The 19,916-nt window shown below is 40.3% G+C and overlaps 1 protein-coding gene across 2 annotated transcripts in view; it reads right to left on the reverse strand.

Annotated features, from left to right (window-relative positions):
* The window catches only part of Parp9 (poly(ADP-ribose) polymerase family member 9), a 32,532-nt gene extending 12,621 nt beyond the window's left edge, over positions 1-19,911 (reverse strand). Inside the window, exons 1-7 of one of the 2 annotated variants that reach the window (XM_020167992.2) lie at positions 19,772-19,911; positions 15,843-15,947; positions 14,491-14,524; positions 11,845-12,701; positions 8,788-9,009; positions 6,450-6,668; positions 2,632-2,689 (exon numbers count right to left, since the gene is read on the reverse strand). In XM_020167992.2, coding sequence (XP_020023581.1) covers positions 2,632-2,689; positions 6,450-6,668; positions 8,788-9,009; positions 11,845-12,701; positions 14,491-14,524; positions 15,843-15,857 — 1,405 coding nt within the window. In that variant the 5' untranslated portion in view covers positions 15,858-15,947; positions 19,772-19,911. The remainder of the gene's footprint in view (positions 1-2,631; positions 2,690-6,449; positions 6,669-8,787; positions 9,010-11,844; positions 12,702-14,490; positions 14,525-15,842; positions 15,948-19,771) is intronic. The other variant, XM_020167993.2, reaches the window with a different exon arrangement.
* Positions 19,912-19,916: the final 5 nt, after the last annotated feature.

A 19,916-nucleotide genomic window follows, 5' to 3' on the forward strand; every position in this document is an offset into this window, starting at 1 on the left:
AAGAAAAGGAAGAACCAGTAGCTTATTGGGCAAAAAAATTTCAAAAGAAGGAAACAAATAACCCTCATCTATGTGAAAAGATGCTTATCTTGATTACAATCAGGGAAAAGAAGAATCACCCACCAGACTGGCAAAACTTCATAAGTCTGACAATATCAAGTGTTGAGAAGGATATAGAGCAACTGTAACGCCTATATATTCATGACACATATAAAACCAGAACACAACCACTCATATTATTTGAAGAAACTTTTGCACTGTACAGCAAGAGGCATGTTTAAGAAAGTTCACAGATTGGCAACAGCAAAAAAAAAAAGAAAATAATCCAATGTCCTTCAACAATGGAATATAATTACAGTAATGAAAAGAAATTAGCTTTGCAGGGAAGAATCTAAGAGACAGATTTTGAGGAGAAAAATTTGTTCTAGTCATTGTTCCAAGGGTTTATTTTACTCAATTCTGAAACCCTATGAGATAGATACTATTAATAATTCCATCTTACAAATGAGTGAGGTCAGTTAATGACTCAGATAGTCATTAAGTAACTTGCCCATGGTTATAGGACTCATCAGTGATGACCATGAAGCTAGTAAATGTGGGCATCTGACCCCAGTGCTCATACAATTCTGCCTGCCAGTAGTGATCCCAGGAAGTAGGGTAATTAGCGCTGATATTGTAGCTGAGTGGTGCCAGAAACTATGAAAAAGCACTAGAACCAAATTAGAAGTGAGTGGGGGAGGAAGACTTCCCTCTGCGTAAAAATAAAGCTGATGTTCTAGACAACATTAAGAAATGACAAGGGTATTTTGATTAGAGGCATACATTTTATGTTTTTTTTTTTATCATTTTTTTTCTTGGTGGTACTGGGGCTTGAATTTAGGGCCTTATGATTGCTTAAGCAGGTGCCCTACCACTTGAGCCACTCTGCCAGCCCTATTTTGTATTTTCCATCCTTATATGAATATTGGGAGCTTATATTACTTATTAGGAGAAAATAAAGACTTTATAATCCCTTTCCTGGAAGCTCTTCTCTTTAAGAGAAAATAAAAATAGTGCATCAATCTGTCATTGTTAGAAGAGGATTGTTCTTCTAGATAACTAAATTGTTCATATCACTAAAGAATACTCTTCTAAACATCAAAATACATTTAATTTTAACTATTAGTTAAGCATTTCTAACAAAAACGTATTTCTACCTTCCTAACTAATTTAACCTTTCCTTGATAATCTGAGACAATTATTATTCATCAGTCATTATGGCTGTCAACTATAGTTCTGTGCTAGCTAATTCTTTCACAGATATTGCCAAAAATTACTGAAATAAACGGGACCCTTGCCTCTGTTTCAGATGATGTATAGGCTTTTGTATGTTCCTTTTCTATATTAGCCTCACTAAAACTCCTCCTCTTATCTCACTATCCTGTATTCCTTAGGTTCCCCAAACATGAACTGCATTTGTTTGCTTCTGTTGGTTTTCTTCACCTTAGGTGCCATCTTCTCCCCCACTGGTCACTGAAAATGTTGCCATCGTAAAGCCCAACTTAGAACTATTCTCATCCATGAAGCCATTCTTGATCCCTCCCAATCAAAAGGAATTGTTCCCTTTCTGGGCTACCTGAGGAGTTTGTCCATCTTCTCATTCATTATTTGCACCTGGCATTTGTTTAATGCTTTATAATTAACAGAACATCTTTACATCCACAACCTCCAAATAGCCTCACAGTAGTTGGTTATTATCATAATTCTAAAGCAGACTCCTAAGAGGCACAGAACTTTTAAAGTTCTCTCTTCTTCACTTCCAGTACCACTGAGACACTGAACATTCCATCTCAGTCCATTCCAATTCTACTAAAGGAATGAAGTGATGTGACAGAGCTATTCTTTCATTGGTCCTCAACAGCCAGGCATGGTTTAACCTAGGGATTCCAAACTTAGCTCAGCTGCAAAACTGACTAGGGAGATTTCAAAAAGAGACATGCTTGGCTTAGAACCAGAGTTCCTAAATCAGAATCTATAGTGTTTGGGGGTATACGAGTGTGCATAAGTGCACTTTTGAAAGTTCTCATCATGATTCCAGTTATGAGTCCAGTGATTACTCAGGTATGGGTAGCATTGGGTTAATCCAGTTGTCTGTTATTACTGAGGCAAGTTTTTTGTAATTATAAATAATTCCATTTAATATTTGGAGCAGAAGCTGTGACTAGCTTAAGCAGCTTGTGGATGGCAGAATTTATGTTTTTAGCTTTTTTGTTTTTTTGAGACAGGGTCTCACTATGTAACCCAGGCTGACCTCAAATTCACAACCCTCCTGCCTCTGCCTTCAAAGTGGTGGGTTTACAGGTGTGCACTACCATACATGGTGCAGAATTTCCTAACAAAAAATTACAGACACCTTTTTGTGAATAAGCAATCCACACTATGGATTATCTATTGCAACTTAGCTTCTCTCTGTTGATATCACGAAATTAGACTAGTCACAGGTAGAACCACTTATAAAGCAGGTTGATATCCTAGCAGGAGCACAACGAATTATGTTTGGCTTGTTCTCTCCTTCATTAGTTCAGGTAATTGAGAACAGAATGAGCCTATGGTGGAAGACTTTACTTCTAGACCCTTGAATTATTTACTTACCACCATTACTGTTGAAAGTCAGTATCTTAGACTTCTTTGTCATTTCAGCAGAGAAAGCCTACAATAAGCAAAACAGAGCATACAGCCATAAGCAGGACAAATAGCATTGTCACCAAATTCTATCTCTACCTGTACTCACCACACTTGACTGCACTGGCTTTGTTAGTCCCTGCTCCCTCTGCCACCAATCTAAAACAGGCTCTGGAAAAGTCGTAAGGAACAGCAAGTGCAACACCACAATCTATTAGAATATCTAAAAAACATGTACAGAAAAAAATGGAAAAAAAACCAAAATTTGGTATAAAAAAAGAAGAATGTATATTTCAAGACAAAATACAATGCTGAAGAAAGAATGTGTGGATAACAAGGAGACAGTCTGCAAAGAGCTCGGAAAAATAGAGCTAAATGTCAAGAATTTGGCAGTATTTGTCCAGCTCTGTCTGCTAGTGACTGACACCTGATCTAAGAGATGTCATTAATGTGCTCTGAAAAAGGGTTCCTTATTCTAAGACATTGTCTGGTGCAAGGTAGATATGAAAAAAATACCTATCCATCCACTGCCTTGTGTAGATACACGGCTCTACCCAAGACCCTTACCATCATAAAGTACTAGTAAACACAAATATTTCAGTCCTCCAAGGAATTATTTATTCACTTCAATTCTGAATTGGAAAATATGAAAATATCACTTTATCATAAGCTAAGTGCAGATTGGTATTGCTGAGTCAGGTCAACTCTTGGTGTCTGACAAATTGATTTTCTGGAATGTAGTAATCTTGTTAACATACTCTGTGATGACCTTATAAACTGCCCTCTGATCTTTTTGTACACACAACTCTCATTTTAAGACTTACTTAGGAACACATGCTTATAAGGTATATATACATATGTGTACACAGTTCATACCTCTATGTCAATGTTAATAAAAGCTAAATGAGGGATCAATGTTCACTGTATGATGTAAATTACTAGGAAAAAATAATACTCTCTTTTGAGCTACAAACCTGAAAGATATATCATTTCTCATTATTTTATCTGTGTTTTTGGTTAGTGCTTCAGAACACAGGCTTTGTAGGCAAGCAAACAGACCCAGATTGGCTTAGCCCTTTGATTAGCTGTGTGCATATTAACTTCTGGGCTATGTTTTGCATTTGTGAAATGATATGCCAACAATGGCTTCATCACAAGATTGATGGAGAATGGAATAAGACAGCTTCCACTCAGCACACAGCCTTACAGATGCAATACAAGATATATTTTTATTATTGGCCCTTAGGACAATCTTCAGCCTGTACTTGATCTTTCCACTTTTCTTGAAATGCACTGAAGGTTTTTGTTTGCATGTTGGAGAGAGTGAACCTTCTTTTCTAGATATGGTTAATGCCTCTTTTAACAATATGGTGTTCCATGTACAGTTCAAGAAAGGGCTCAGAGTACCTGTCAGGGCCTGGCGATAGTCCTCTGCTTAGGGAAAATGATGAACTTCATCTGGAAGATGATTCATTTTGCCAAGACAGTGAGCTACTTCATTGGGTCAATACCACTCCTGCCACTGAGCTCTGGTGGAGACACAGTGTACTAGAGCTGGCCTCCACTGGCTCACAAGAGCCTGCTGTGACCAACCCTTCCAACCCCACCTGTAGTGATATCACACTGATACTTTAAAACCAGCCATGGAAATCAGCAAATGCTACAAATCTCCTTGCCTGGTCGGGCAGCAGAAGTAGCAAGATCCTCTACATTTGCTCCAGGAAAAAGAGCAAGCTGGAACAAGTATGCATTCAATTCCTTGTAGGGAGAGATAAAAATGGGTACCATGTACACGAACAGGCCAGGAAGTAGGAAGAGAAGCAGCAACAAGAGAGCTAATGCTTGGAGCCACTCTCTGCCAGGTGCTGAGCAAGGAAGGTCCTTTCTTTCTCTTTTTCTTTCTTTCTTTCCTTCTCTCTCTCTCCATTTCTTTTTTAAAATCATAACATCTTTCTCTTTTTCATAGCTTTTAAAAATTTATCCTACATTAATAATATGAAAAATTTCATTGTGATAATTCCATACATGCATACAGTATACCTTGAACAAGTTCACCCCCTCTGTTATATCTCATTCTTGCTCTCCCTCTTCCTCCATCTTTCAGGGTTTGATGGATTTCAGTACGCTGTCTTCATATGTATAGATGCAGCGTTCTTCAGGAAGGCCCTTTAATACCCCAAACTCAGGCACACGCCTAGGAAGTCTCACTAGCACTTAAATGCTGCTATTGGCAGAATCCACAATTGATGTCTTCAAAACCTATTTAAGTTGCTGTATCTAATTTTATTTCCTTTGTATTCTTATACCCATATCATTAAAGTCTTTTATGAAAATTCCAACTAAGCAAAAATAAAGCAAAGAGACAGTTGGTATTTTAAAGGCAAAACAGCACAGCAAAATATACTAATTTTGCTGTATGTATCAGGTACTTAACACAAAACTCTAGGTAGCTATGCTAAAACAAAAAGCTGAGATGAGGTGAAACTAAAGGAGATGGACACACAGATCTCTGTACTCACATATAAGACACACACTTACCTTCACACATGCTCCTCTGCTTATGTTAAACCACAACTGACTTTCTGCTGAGTTACTTACAAATAAATTAAGAACAGACTGACTTTGAGGGCAGTGCTGGAGATACACCAAAACTAACCAGAAACACTGATGCTGTTAACAAATTTATAATCCAGTGGGAAAGAAAGATAAACAACTTAATTAATTTAGCAATAATTCATCTCAATGAACTACAATTCATCAAACAGCTAACCTTCATGGAGGGTGTACTGTATGCCAGGTACTATTCTACTTGTTTTGCATGTATTAATTTGTTTGATCCTTATAACAGCTCCATAATGTGATGATTATTATTTTCATTGAAAGATAAGGAAACTGATGCACAGATAAGGATAATAACCGGCCCAAGGTCACACAATCAGCAACAGGCAAAGCAGAACTTGATGGGAATTTTGGAGGAGAAATTGATCGATTGGAGAGGAGACGACAAAGAATTTGGTTTAATTATAGTGGATTTCAGAGGACAAATATTCACATAGAAATGAATGAGGATTGGAGTCGTGGGTCTAAACTTAACTCAGAAGACAGGACTTTGCAGAGGTAATGTTAGAAGTCCAAAGACTGCCAGGTGCAGGTATAGGTCTGGTAGCTCATGTCTATAATCCCAGCTATTCAGAAGGCAGAGAATAGGAGGCCTGAAGTTCAAGGCCAGCCCTAGCATAATGTTAGTGAACTGCCCCCCCATCTCAACAAGTAAGCTAGGCATGGTGTTGCATGCCTGTCATCCCGGCTACACAGGAGGCATAAATAGAAGGATTGTAGTCCAGTCCAGCCCAGGTAAAAACTCAAGTCCCGAATGGAAAAAATAACTAAAGTAAAAGGGACCGGAGGCATGGATTAAATGGTAGAGTGCCTGCCTAGCAATGAGTCCCTGAGTTCAAACCCCAGTGTGAAAAAAAAAATTCGAAGAACAGTTGAGTTCTTGGAGGGAGAGAGAAAAGAGCAGGAAAGGAGGTTGCTTATCTTTAAGGAGCAGAAAGAATATAAATGCCAACAAAAGGAAAGAGGAAGACTAAGTATTGGAGTAAACATGGATTCTATCATGACATTTGTTATTAGGTCAGAGGTAGGCAACCTACAGAAGTTAAATTTCACCAAATTAGAACACCACCACACAGTGTCATAGCTAACCCTGTGTCTAAAATTGGAGACACTAAACAGATGTTGAATGCATAAATGAACTGTAGAACATTTCTGAGATACTGACTCACCTTATATGTCTCTAGGTCTTCAGGAAAGATCACAAACTTCACAGCTAGTTGTTTTTTCGCATGGTCTTTGGCAAATGCTATAACTTGATCAAACATAATGTGTGCTGCTATACTCTTCTCCACACCAATGTTTCCAGTGCCAAGGGCAGGAAAGGAAATGGAAGTTATACCTTCATCCAGACATTGTCTCAAACATTCCTGCATTGCAGTTGCCAATGTCTGTAAGAGAAACACAAATTTAGGATCAGCCTTTGAGTCAAAAATAAGATTTCACTTACCCCTTGTTTCAGTTCACAATTTATAATGCCAGTCACCACTCAGGGTCATGCCATGCCTCCTCAGAGGATAGAAGAGAGCCTACTCCATAGGGAACCCACTATAGCTATAAAGATGAAGGATGAAAAATGTAAGGACTGTGAAATTGAAGCAACTGAGTGGCTCACTGTGTACTACTTAGGATATGTGGGCACTGTAATCTCTCCTGGCTTGTATAGCCTAGCCACATCCCCAGGTCAGACAGCCAAGCATCAGTTTGTTCTGTTCATCTGTCACTTCCAAGTCAATGAAAAGAGCTGTTGGCAGTTTAATAAAGGAGAGGGAGACTAAGAAATCAGCATTTTTCAATATCACTAAGATCTACTATGTGATTTCTCCTAGAGAAGTGCTAAAGTTTTGGACAGATTTAAATTTCCATCAATTTTTCAACATTGCATTGAATTATTACTATAGGAAGGTTGTCTGTGAAAAGAACCTTGGAAAGCTGCAGGAAGAGATTAGAGGACCAATCTGGGATTAGAGAGCTCTCTAGGCAAGAGAAGACAAGACATGGTATAGGAAAAAAGTCACAGAGGACTGAGTTTTTCTCTTTTTTTAGTGGTAGTGGGGTTTGAACTCAGTGCTTCACACTCAGGGCTTTGTGTTTGTCTCCATGGCTCTGGTTATCCTGGAAATAGTGTCTTGTCTTTTGCTCAAGCTGGCCTGGACCGCAATTCTCCTATTTTAAATTTCCCACTGTCACTGGGATGACAGGCATGCACCACCATGCTCAGCTACTAGTTGAGATGGGGGGTCTAAAGTTGCAATCTTTCCAATCTCAGATTTCCAAGTAGCTAGGATTACAGGTATGAGCTACCAGTGCCCAGCTTCTTTAATGCTTAACAGTATTTTATGTGCCTCAGGTGAGTAGTTGGCTAGAGGACCAATATCCACTATTAGGCCCATTGGGAAGAGAACATAGGTAGCAGATTTAACTGGAATGGTGCTGCAAGGGAAATCCCAGATCCCCCTGGAATTTAACACATGGAGGGAGGTACAGAGAGACTGAATCTCTTGCTCACTCACCAGGTCACTGGGTGTGGTGAAGTGAACCAGTGTGTAGACTGGTCTTTGGCAAATGCTATAACTTGATCAAACATAATGTGTGCTGCTACACTCTTCTCCACACCAATGTTTCCAGTGCCAAGGGCAGGAAAGGAAATGGAAGTTATACCTTCATCCAGACATTGTCTCAACACTGCTGTTTCAGTGTTCCTGAGCAGTATGCTCACTTAAAATTTAGATAGGGATTAGGTAACATTTCCAATTAAACTACTACTACTACTACTACTTTTTCTTCTTCTTCTTCTTCTCCGATTTAAACATTTTGGTTTTTTTTTTCTCCATTTTTATTAGCACATATTCGTTGTACAGGGGGGATTTGTTGTGACAATTCTGAATAGCCTTATATTGTATATTGGTTAGCTCATCCCCTCCATCTCCCACCCCCTCCCCATCCAACTTGAAGCAATTACAAGAGGTTTCATTATCCTATTTCCTAGGAATCAACAACCCAATGAAGAAATGGGCACATGAATTAAATAGGGAATTTTCAAAGGAAGTGATAGAAATAGTCAATAAATACATGAAGAAGTGTTCAACTTCCCTGGCCTTAAAAGAAATGCAAATCAAAACTAAGATTTCATCTCACCCCAATTAGAATGGCTATATTCAAGAACAAAAATAACAACAAATGTTGGCCAGAATTGGACAAGACAGGAATCCTTATACACTGTTGTTGTGAATATAAATTAGTACAATCATTATGGAATGCAGTGTGGAGATTCCTTAAAAAACTAAAAATAGAACTGCCATATGATCCAGTGATACCACTTCTGAGCATATACCCAATTAAACTTCTTAAGAGAATTTGTGGCAACTATATTCGTTTAGCATTTCAGATACTCATGAAAATGGTTGGGGGCTATACCACTTGACAGTATTTTACAAATGTTTTGAAATGATGGAAATTGAACAGACTGGTTAGACCATGGAGCTAGAGGTAAACTTACTTTGAACTTACCAAATGACTATTGTAACTTAGATCCCATAGTACATGGTACACATACTGACAGGACAATTTATATCCTTTTGTAACCAGCACCAACTGAGGATTTGACATCAGTTTAGCCTTTCTGTCAGTAAGTTCCCTTTCCATCTCATGTCCTGCTTGTTGCAGAATTGCTTTTGACAGAGGTCCTCTTTTAAGATGGGAGAGGAATACAGAATTGACAATTACGTCTGTCTGAAAAAGAAAGCACAGATTCATTGTTAAATTCCTCCTTCTTAAACAACTTGTTTAAATCTTTATTTCCCTAGGGAGATTTGAAAATACCCTCTCAAGATCCCAAACCCACAAAAATTCATTTAATAATAGTTAGAGACTCAAATTTCCATAGAGTGATCATTTGGTTGCCATGAAGCTGTTTGTTCTATTTAGGAATTATATAAATAATGGGTAATATTGCTTCTATTGCAAATATCCTTCAGCCCTTGCTAGACTACACCTCTTATATTTCTAGATCCTGACCACTCCTTGTGGTTTTTTTTTTTCTTTTTGACACCATTGAGTCCAGATTGGCATTGAATTCTCAATCCTCTTGCCTCAGTGTCCCAAGTGCTGTGATTACAGGGATGTACCACCACACTGGGTAACGGATTTTTTTTTTTTTGACCCTGCTGGAGATCAAACTTAGATCCTCACATGCTAAGCAAGTACACTACAACTGACCAAAACTCCAGCCCATTATTAAAAAAAAAAAAAAAAAAAAAAAGCCATGTCAATACATGGCTTCATTCTCTGCCATACCACCATCACTTTTTGTAATTTATGTGTGGGTTGTTTTGTTTTGCTTTAAACAGAGAGGAAATTAGATTTCTTAAGAAATTTCTACCACCTAATGTTTATTTTTTGAGATAGAGTTTTGCTATTGCCCAGGTGGGCCTGGAACTTACTATGTAGCCTGGGCACCTCAAACTCATAGTCCCCCTAATCCTCCTGCTGTTGCCTGTCCAGTACTGAGGTTACAGGCATGCACGCCACTCCCAGCTTATTGTTATGTTTTATGTAAGTAGTGCATGTTAAAGGAAGTCCAAATAAGGCAAAAGGTCTTTCTGAAAGGTAGACTTGCCTCTTGCTAAGTTCCCCAGCTCCACTCACCCACTCATCCTACAGAGAAACGCTTTTTCCAGTTCTTTGTCTATCTTTTTGGAAACAGACTATACATACATGGGTTGTGCTATGAATAATATCATATCTTAGCTCTCAGAGCTGTGCTAAAGGAGGTTATATCCTTCACCTGTGCCCAAATCTCCCTAGTTACCCTGATGGCTTTGGCTCCCTTTGGGGGATGTTAACATCCCTTTCAGATGTTAATGAATGTTTCACTTTGAAGGTGCAATCAGAATTTGCCATTTGGGAGTACTGGCACTCTTTAAAACTTTTAAGGTTCCTGATGTTAGCAATAAACAAATACAATAAGATTTCAGTTAAAGGAGTAAGTTATTCAACTAGAAAGCTTACATTTTAATTTTCAATTGGCACATTTATGACCCTTCAAATACTTTCAATTCATGGGATCTCCTCTGTCTTCTAATTGTCTTGTAGGCAGTAAGTGGTATTTTTACTGATGGTTAAGTCTATTTGATTGTGGCCACAGAAGACATCACTGAGACAGGAAAAAATATATATATAGTCTTCTTGTTTGTTTGCTCTCTTCCTGTGTTGCAGTCCTTGCTCCCTGCTGCCCCTTCCACTTATCCATCACTGATTTGCTGAACATCTAGGTACAAGCCCAGATCTGGGGATACAGAGATGAGAAAGCCATGATCCTCTCCTCAAAATGCTCTCTGCCTAACAGGGGAGCAGCATTAGCCCAGAAATGCCTATGCTCACCGTTACCCTGACTTCCTCCTCTCCCTCCCAGGGCCTCGCCTTTGTGCCCAGTGAACACCAGCTAAATGCTAAATGACACCTTGCATTCTACACAAAGACTGTGGAGAGTAAATACAGAATATGACTTGAAGTGCCACCTGTGTCTGCTATGACTCTAGCCAAATTCATCAGTTCTATCTGTCAATTCCTCTGTGTCCCTCTGATCAAGTCACTCTAGCAACCCAGAAAGCTTTCCTTCCTTCCAATTCATACCCATCACAACTTGAGACCAGCTTCAAAATTCACATCTCTTGAAATAATCTGTTGATTCACTAGACAGACTCTCCTTTTGTTACAAAGATACATACTCTTAAATATTACTTTTGTTTACTATTGATAGCTTGCTTTGTAAATACTGAGTAGTTGGTGTCCCCTATGAGATTTTCCAAATAAAGAATTTTTTAGATTAAAAAAAAGAATATAATAAGGCTGGGCATGGTAGCATATGCCTGCAATCCCAGCTACTTGGGAGGCAGATATTGGGAGGATCATTATTAAAGGACAGACAAGGAAAAAGGTAGTGAGATTCCATCTGAATCAATAAGCCAGGGATGGTGATGTACAGCTGTAATCCCAGCTATGCAGGAGTTGTTGGTAGAAGGATCAAGATCCAAGGCCAACCCTGGGCAAAAAGCACAAGATCCTATCTGAAAAATAACTAAAGTCAAAAAGGACTGGGGGTGTGGCATAAGTAGTAGAGCACCTGTTTATCAAATGCAAGACTTCAAACAAACAAACAAAAAGAATGATATAATAGATCTTTATTTCCTTGGGACCAAGGATTGTTCTAATTCCTCACGATTCCTAAGAATAACAACAGTAATAATTATAAATCCGGACTAATAATGTGCCAAGCACTACTTTAAGCACTACTTTAAGGTTCTGATTCCCGCTCTAAGATAGAAGTGCTATTACTATCCTCATTTTACAGCTAAGGACACTGCAGACTGAAAGATGAAGTAACTTGCTTCAGGTCACCCACTTAGTAAGCAGCAAAGCTGGCATTCAGGTCCAGATGGCCTGGCTCTGAAATCCACACTCTTAATCACAAGATGCTTCAACCCATAGTATATACTCTAAAACCTCTTAATGTGTCATTAACAATTCAAGGATCTCCCTTGGCAAAGAGAATAGAAAAAGATTTACCTTCTGCAATTCAATGTGGCCCTGGACAATCTGCAGGGTCAGGCCCTCGGCAATCTGAAGAGTCATACTTGAAGGAGAGGTGGTCTTTTGACTCTTCCAGGGGCCCAGCTCATTCATCCCTAGGATGGCTTCTGAAGCAGCTTTAAAAGCAGCAACAGTAGGATCCTCATTGCTCACCAGGTGAATTTCTTTCAAATTAGTGACTATTAGCTTCTTTTGGAAATAATAGCAGATAGTTTCTAAAATGGTCTGTGTACATAAATTCAGAGGAAATTGGTAAATTCCAGAGCTCACAGCTGGGATAGCTACTGTCTTAATGTGCATATTTCCACAAACATAGTTCAGAATATTTGTGATAGCAGTTTGCAGCTTCTCAATAGATCTCTCTCTATCCATTGTCACCCACTGAGGCCCAACAGCATGGATAATCTCTTTGCAGGGAAGTGTCCCTGCTCCAGTGACAGCTATATTACCAACTGGTATTTTACCAACTTGGGCAATAAACATTCTGCTCTGTTCTTGGATTTCAGGGCCACCAGCTCTCACTAGGGCCCCAGCCAGGCCTCCCCCATGTAGAAGATCTTCATTGGCTGCGTTCACCACAGCATCAACAGCGTGTTTGGTGAGGTCATCCTTCCAGACAGATAACTCTATTCCAGGGCTCAGCCTTCTTCTGAAGACTTGCTGAGCAAGAGACTTGCTGTTTCCTTCCAGATTTGGAGAGATCAAGGTTGATTTACAGCCAAACTTATTCTGGAGGACTTCATACAGCAGATGCTCATTGTTTTTTAAAATTTTGAAGTCATTGTGACTAACAGCAACTTGACAACTATAGTTTTCTCCAAGAGAGTTAGTCTCTAGGAAAGGAGAGAAGATAAAATAATAAAGAAATGAGCAAAGATTCCTTTGAAAATGATGTCATTCCTCTTTGTACTAGGAGACTGAGTTACTTATTTGCAAAAGAGATGTACTTCCTCTAGCCCCCTTCCTGATTCTTCTTCACACCTAGACATGCAATTAAACCAAGGATATCCTCCATAAGTGGTAGCTATTATGTACAATGATGGTAGTGAGAAAATTGTGTGCATGGAAACTTGTGAATGTCTTAAATGTGTGTAAAAATAGTGAGTCTGGGAAGACTCATGTCAAACATATGTATGGAGTATTTACTAAAGACACAAGAATAAGCACATTCTAGGTGACCAACCATTGAATACATGTATTAAAAAGGACTTAATTATGAGTCAGAAATACAGGGAGGCCATATTCATAACTTTTTAGCTTTTTTCAGTGTCTTAGTTTGGGTTCTCTTAGAAGCAGACCTTGAGACAAGAATTTGAGTGTAAGAAGTTTATTTGGAAGGTGATCCTAAAAAAACACCAGGTGTTTTGGTTAAGGAGGGCAAACTACGACAGAGGGAAGAAAAATGAATAAAGTGTGAAGCTTAACTCCACTGGTGGACAGTATAGACCAAGTGTTTCAGTGTTATACTCCTAGAGGGGTAATTACTGGAGCTGAGACATCTATCTGACTTCTATGGGTCATTGGTCAAAGTTGTTCCTTGGTGAGGGAAGCAGAGGGGGGACATCAAGTCAAAAAATGGGTGGAGCACTGAAAAAGTCTGCTACAGTAAATAATTCTTCATTATCACTTAAATTCCATGGCAGGATTAAAAATAATATGGGATTAAAACTAACTGATCAAAAAGTATTTACTTTAAGTGGCAGACAAGAAGATGTCCTGCTCAGATGATTCTTTGATTAGGTTAAGAAGTGGGGAATATGGTTAACCCACAGCCACAGCTATTAGCCCCTCCAGGATTCATCTCAGGTATTTAGCCAAAGTCCAGCTATTCCCAAGGCAGCCCCCATCAAGGGCTAAGCAAAGCCATGTATGCCTAGCACGGAACACCTCTAACAGGCAATCTCAGGCTGCTAGAGACTGGCAGGTTTTCATTACAATCCAGTGGCACCACCTGCCATGATGATACTTTTGCACTCTTAAATTCACTTCCAACTCTACTTCCTAGAAAACCCAACTTGCCACACTGTAGTTCATGAAGTCTGAGAGATTGTTATTATATCCTCTGAGAAAGGAAAAATGATGTCAATGAAACTGTGCTGGCCTTATTTCAGAGATGTTAAAATATGAAAAAATGTGCATCCTAAAATAGATAAAAATATAGAAATTATATATTATTTCAACTCCATTTCTAAGCCCCCTAGAAAGACCTCTGGTGGCCTCAGTTACTCAAAAGACACAGTAAAGGAGTGGTTGGGCCCAACTGGCTGGAGTTTTGATCGGAAATCTCAAACGAGCCACCCCCAGAATTGGGCAGGCAGCATCTGGCTCCTTCAGCCTTTGTTGATCAAGGCGACAATCAGTCACCCCCTCTGGCCAATTTTGATTGCAGGGCTATTGTCAGAAGAGTCTCTTATCTGTGGACAGAAAGGAAAGGATCAAAGGAAAGAACATGTCTTCTGGTGCCACGCCACCTTCTGAAGTGTGTGCTCAGGTCTCCACAGGGCCTACAGTCATGTACCTGAGCACTTGTAGGAGAGTCTCCTTCCGTATCCCCTTTTCTCCACTGTGGAAAGATCTGAGCAAAGTCTTTCTGAAATAAGAGTGAGAGTGAGAGGCTCCTACCTGATCTGTCATTGGAAGCTGCTGCTCCAGCACCCTGTGAAAAATGAGAATGGCTTTTTAAAAACTGAAGCTGAATTACTAACTACTGTAACAAACACAATGAAATAAACACAAAGCAACAGAAACTCTGCTCAAAGCACTGGGTTTCAGAGGAGGGGAACAGTGAGGGTTTTGTTTTGTTTTGTTTCTTGATTTTATCTGTGTGCCTGAAAGACACAAAATACTAAATGTTCCATTAGACAGTGACCCTGTCCCACTTCTTTAGAGGTCAATGCACTTCTGATTCAGAATGAATCAGATGAAGGTTGGGGATTAACACTTGAAAAGGCCCAAAAGTCACAGACCAAATGACCCAACGCTCCAATTTCCAAAGTGTCTGGGGTCTCCCTTGTCAGACTAGAAAACATGAAGACATAAGCCTCATCAGCTACTCCTCCCCCCACCACTAAGACCCACTTTCAATTGTCTATTTCATGACACAAGCCTTAATGAGGAATTTTAGCTTTAGCAAATGAAGTGGCTTTCTTTATTTCCTTTTCATTCCTCTTCCATTAACCTCCTTACTCTATCCTGAAAAAGAATTACTAAATGAATGAAGAATATCCAAATGATAGGAAGATGACATTTTTAAAGAGCACGCATCCTTGAGTTGACTGTTGATTAGATTAGCATGTGCATGTGCGTATGCGTGTGCGTGTGTGTTACTAGGGATTACCCAAGGCCTCGCACATGTTAGGCAGGCATAGATTAGCATATTCTTGATTCCCCATTTTCCACATGGTGCAAAGAGAAAACTTTTATTGGGCAACTAAAACCATATGAGTGGGCTGGAGGTGTGGTAGAGCACCTGTCTAACAAGCACAAAGACCTACGTTCAAACCCCAGCTGCCGCCCCTCCCCCTCAACAAACATGAGTATGGGGCATGTTGACTCACTCCTGTAATCCCAGCCACTCAGGAAATGAAGATTGGGCGGATTACGGTTACCATTCAAAGCCAGCCCAGGCATAAAGTTAGTAAAACTCATCTGAATGAAAAAGCTGGGTGTGTGGCTACTCAGGAAGCCTAAGTAGGAGGATTGCAGTCCAGGCCAACCAGCCCTGGCCAAAAAAACCCAAGACCCTACCTGAAAAATAACTAAAGCAAAAATGGCTGGGTCGTGGCTCAGGTGATAAAATGCCAAGTGTGAGGCCCTGAGCCCAAACCTCAGTGCCTCCCAAAACAAAAATTTTTTTTTTAAAAAGCACTTATGAAGACATTAGGTATAACTGAAGACCCTGAACTTTTTGCTGTTATAGGGAGAATTCTTCACATACTGATCAAGGTTTATGATGTGTAGCTATTTATTTTTACCATGGAAAAGGCCATCTTCCAGGTCCTCAGTGGGTCTTTAAATGTTTATATCCTCTTTTGCGTTTCCAAGCGTAAGCTGAAGCTCCCAGATATGGTGGCCTACTTCTAGAAAAAAAAAAAAAACAGAAATAGACCATAAACTGAGGGAATTTGGTCAGAATATACCACAGAAGGACTGGAGACAACTTCTAATCTTGAGTTCTTTTGCATTTCATTGGTGAGGATACATATATTGTTTTGCCGTTGTTATTTTTTACCTTCTGTCTTTTCCAAGAGAGGTTCCAATTGAAGATATAGTGACAGGTCAGAGAAGGGTAAAAGCTTTAGGAGCTAGAACAGGGAAACCTTTATGGAGGTGAGACTGGAGCCAGGCCTTGAAGGATGGAGCAGATTTTATGTATTAGAAGACAAACATGATAATAAAGTGGTGAGACTGGGCACAGAATTCAAACAACAGCATTACTAGTGAGTAAAGACCCCAGGAGAGTGTTTGAAGAAAGAGGAAACTCTAATTGTGCCTGTGTGTGGTGTGTATTCTAAGTTCATGATAGAAAAAAACAACAACAACAACTTTGGCCTGATTAGATAGGGGATATCAGGATAAAATTCAGAAACTCCGGGCATAATTACATTTTCATTATTTTCCACCAAATAGTTAGGAATTAAAGGTTATGAATTGTTATAAAAATGATGATGAAAATGTGAAAGATACCATTGTGCACATTTGTTGCTACCTTTAAGTCTCTGATGTGATTTATAATGTCTTTGCAGTAGAAAAATTTTGTACATCAGAAATTTTGTACATCCTATGCCTTAAGGATTAAGTCCAATACAAGCTTAAAATGCAAAGACAAGATGCATTTGTGCCTCTAGAGGGCACTGCTGTTTGCAAAAAGAAGGAAGATTTCTGGTCTGTTGTGGGCTGGTGTTGGGTTTTGCTATAGATGTTGTGCTTTTCTTTAATCAAGGCCTAAGGATAGACTTGGTTGGAGAGGTAGCATCTATTTAAACCCAAAGAAATGAGAAACAACAAAGCATATTGCCTAAAACATTCAATCTGTTCTATTTTTAAAAATAATTACAAAAGCCTCCCCAACTTTCCACTACTGGTTGCTACTGCGTTTCCATCTCTTCACAGGCAACCAATTTTCTGGAAAAAGTAGTTGATTTTCCTCCTAGCCACCTGCCCGCAGTCTCCCGTAGTGTATAGCTCCCTACCTCATCCCCGCTGCTCCTCTGTTTTTGGAGAAAGGGTCTCATTATTCATATTCAAGGTGGCCCAGGCTCACCTTGAACTCACGATGTAGGCGAGGCTGGCTTTGAACTCACAATTCTTCTGCCTCAGTTTTCCAAGTGCTAGTATTACAGGCATGTGCTATTATATCCAGCTTCCTGCTGCTCCTCTGCAACTATCAGTGTCCTCCATGTGGTTAACTCCACAGGACTAGCTTCTACTCTAATCTTTGCTTGATTCCTTTCTATAGTATTTCATTATTTGAGTCCACAAACTCTGCCTTCTTAGCTTCTCTTATGCCATCTTCTCTTGATTCTTTTGTTATCTCTCACTTTTCCTTTACAGATCTTTTCTTTGAATTTGCTTCTACCTTCTACCCCTTAATCATTTGTCCTAGGATTCTGCCTGATAGACACTTCTCATCTCATTCTACATATTCTTCAGGTATAATCTCATTCACTACTGGGCTTCAACTCACCAACTGCAAATATGACCTCCATGTATGTATTTCTAGGCTATGGTTCTCCTGAGCCTCACTTTTCAACTCCACCTGGGTGTCTCACAATCTCCTCAAATATAGCCCCTGTAAAACCAGTCCCCAATCTCCTTGTTCCCATCCTATTCTCATCAAATCCATGCTTTAGATCCTGGATTCCACATCTCAGTAAATGATATATCGATTCGATTGTCCACTCAAATCAGAAACCTAAGAATTATCCTTAAGTCTTCTCTTTTGTCCTGTACCTAACCTTCTGGGCCCTGACCACCTAAGTCGTGTGTGTGTGTGTGTGTGTGTGTGTGTGTGTGTGTGTGTCATTGGAACTGTACTCAGGGACTTGCCCAGGCTAGCCTCCAATTCCTGCTTCCACCTCTCAAACAGCTAGGATTACAGCCACCATACTCAACTCACCTAAGTCACTCTCAAATATGCCCCTACCCTAATTGCCCCCTGACATTGCTGCACTTCAGGGCCTCAACAACCTCTTGCCTGAGCTATGGCAATACATTCTTTCCAAAGACTTAAACATAATATCTGATTTTACATTTGATTGTTTGAATAGGTATTACATTGTTCAAATTTATAAAGTGTAAAAAGTCTCTTCCTACCTCCCTCACTAAACTATCTCCTGTTTCCTTCTAGAGTATCTCTACAAAAAAGGCAGCATCTTACACAGGCTCTTCTGCATTTTCTTTTTCCTGCTTAATGTACCTACAGCTTTGCCCATGTTAGCATATTGGGATTATTCTTATTTTTTCACTTCTCATTGGATTCAATTGTATAGATACACTATCCATTATTTAATTGTTGTGTCCCCTATTTATGGACATTGAAGAGTTCTCATCTTAAGCTATTATAAACAAAGCTACAAAGAACAACTTTGTACATCAGTCGCTTTACTCAAGATCTAACATCAATAGGACAAATTCCTAGACATGGAATCACGGAACAACAAAATAAATGCAGTTGCAACCCTGATAGTAATGCCAAATTGCTGTGCAGAGAGACTGACCCATTTCAAGTCCTATCAGCCAGGTGCAGAGACCTTACCTCTGGCCTCTTTCTGCCTCCACTTATTTCTGCTTGGAAATGTGTCCTCTACATAGTCGGCAGCCTCATCTTTTTAAAATGCACACCTGTTGATCACCCTCCTGCTTCCCTTGCTTCCAGCCTTTCCATTTCTGCCCACTGGATCTTCATGACCCATCTAGACCCTTCCTTGCTGTCCAAGGAAGGCCTTTGGGCACATTTAGCCATTGAGCATTGGGCATGTGGTTAGTGTGAAATGAGATGTGAGGTAAAAAGTACAGGAAAAACAGTGGATGGCACGACAAAAAAAAATGCCAGCTGTCCCATTACACGCTGAAATGATTAAAGTTGAGCGATACTGAGTTAAATAACGCCAGTAAAATTAATTTCACTTGTTTCTTTACACCAATTAAAATACGGCTAGGAATTTAAAAATACATGTGGTTCCTATTATCTTTGCCATTGGACAGCACCGTCCATTGAACAGGCCCTCCCCCTTTCATCTCCCTGGTCTTTCTCAACTCCTCCTAGGCCAAAGGTCCTCTGTACCTCAGACTACAGTCCTCCTAGCCCCAGATGCTTCCTAGCCCTGTTTGTCCCCATCCGGCCCCAGACACTGAAGATTCTGCCTGAGAGTTCTTATGAGGGGGGTGGGGGGGCTCAAGAGATTTTGCTTCCTTGTTCACAGGCCCGCCCCTCTTTGAGGTCAGGGCGTCTCTCATCTTTATTCCCCAGGGCTCAGGACAGAGAGCAGTTCTGTGCTTTTGGTCAACTTAAGGAATGAGGGCAGAAAAGCCCAGATGCCAATAAAATGGGTCGACTTTCAGGGAGGGAACAGGTAACAAACAGGTCACAATTCAGACAAATAAACTCAATTTTTAAAAATCGGGTAAATTTAACCTGAATTCTAAATGTCAATTACATCTTAGTGATAAACAGTAGCAGCAATAGTTTCAAAGAACAGAAACACAAGGGAAACTTTCCCTGCCTCGCCTACAACCTCACATGGGACGCCTGGCCCTGGGACCTGGGTCCCTGTCCACCACCGCCCACCCCCCTCCCGCCCGGCCGAGCCTGCAGGAGGGGACCCCAGGAGACAAAGGGAGCCTCCTCCTCCAGCGCCCACCACCCAGGGGACCAGAGGACCAGGGGACGGGACCAACTCACCCGGACGATGGCCGCAGAGAGACAGCCCGGAGAGGGGGAGGCGGGTCTGCCGGGAACAGGGAGGGCCCTCCAGAGAAGCGAAACTGAAACTTTGCTGCCCCACTCGCAGGGCGGGTCGCGCCTTCGCCTTTGCCGGGACCTGGCC

This window comes from Castor canadensis, chromosome 5 (assembly GCF_047511655.1).
Source record: "Castor canadensis chromosome 5, mCasCan1.hap1v2, whole genome shotgun sequence".
Classification (NCBI taxonomy): Eukaryota; Metazoa; Chordata; class Mammalia; order Rodentia; family Castoridae; genus Castor; species Castor canadensis.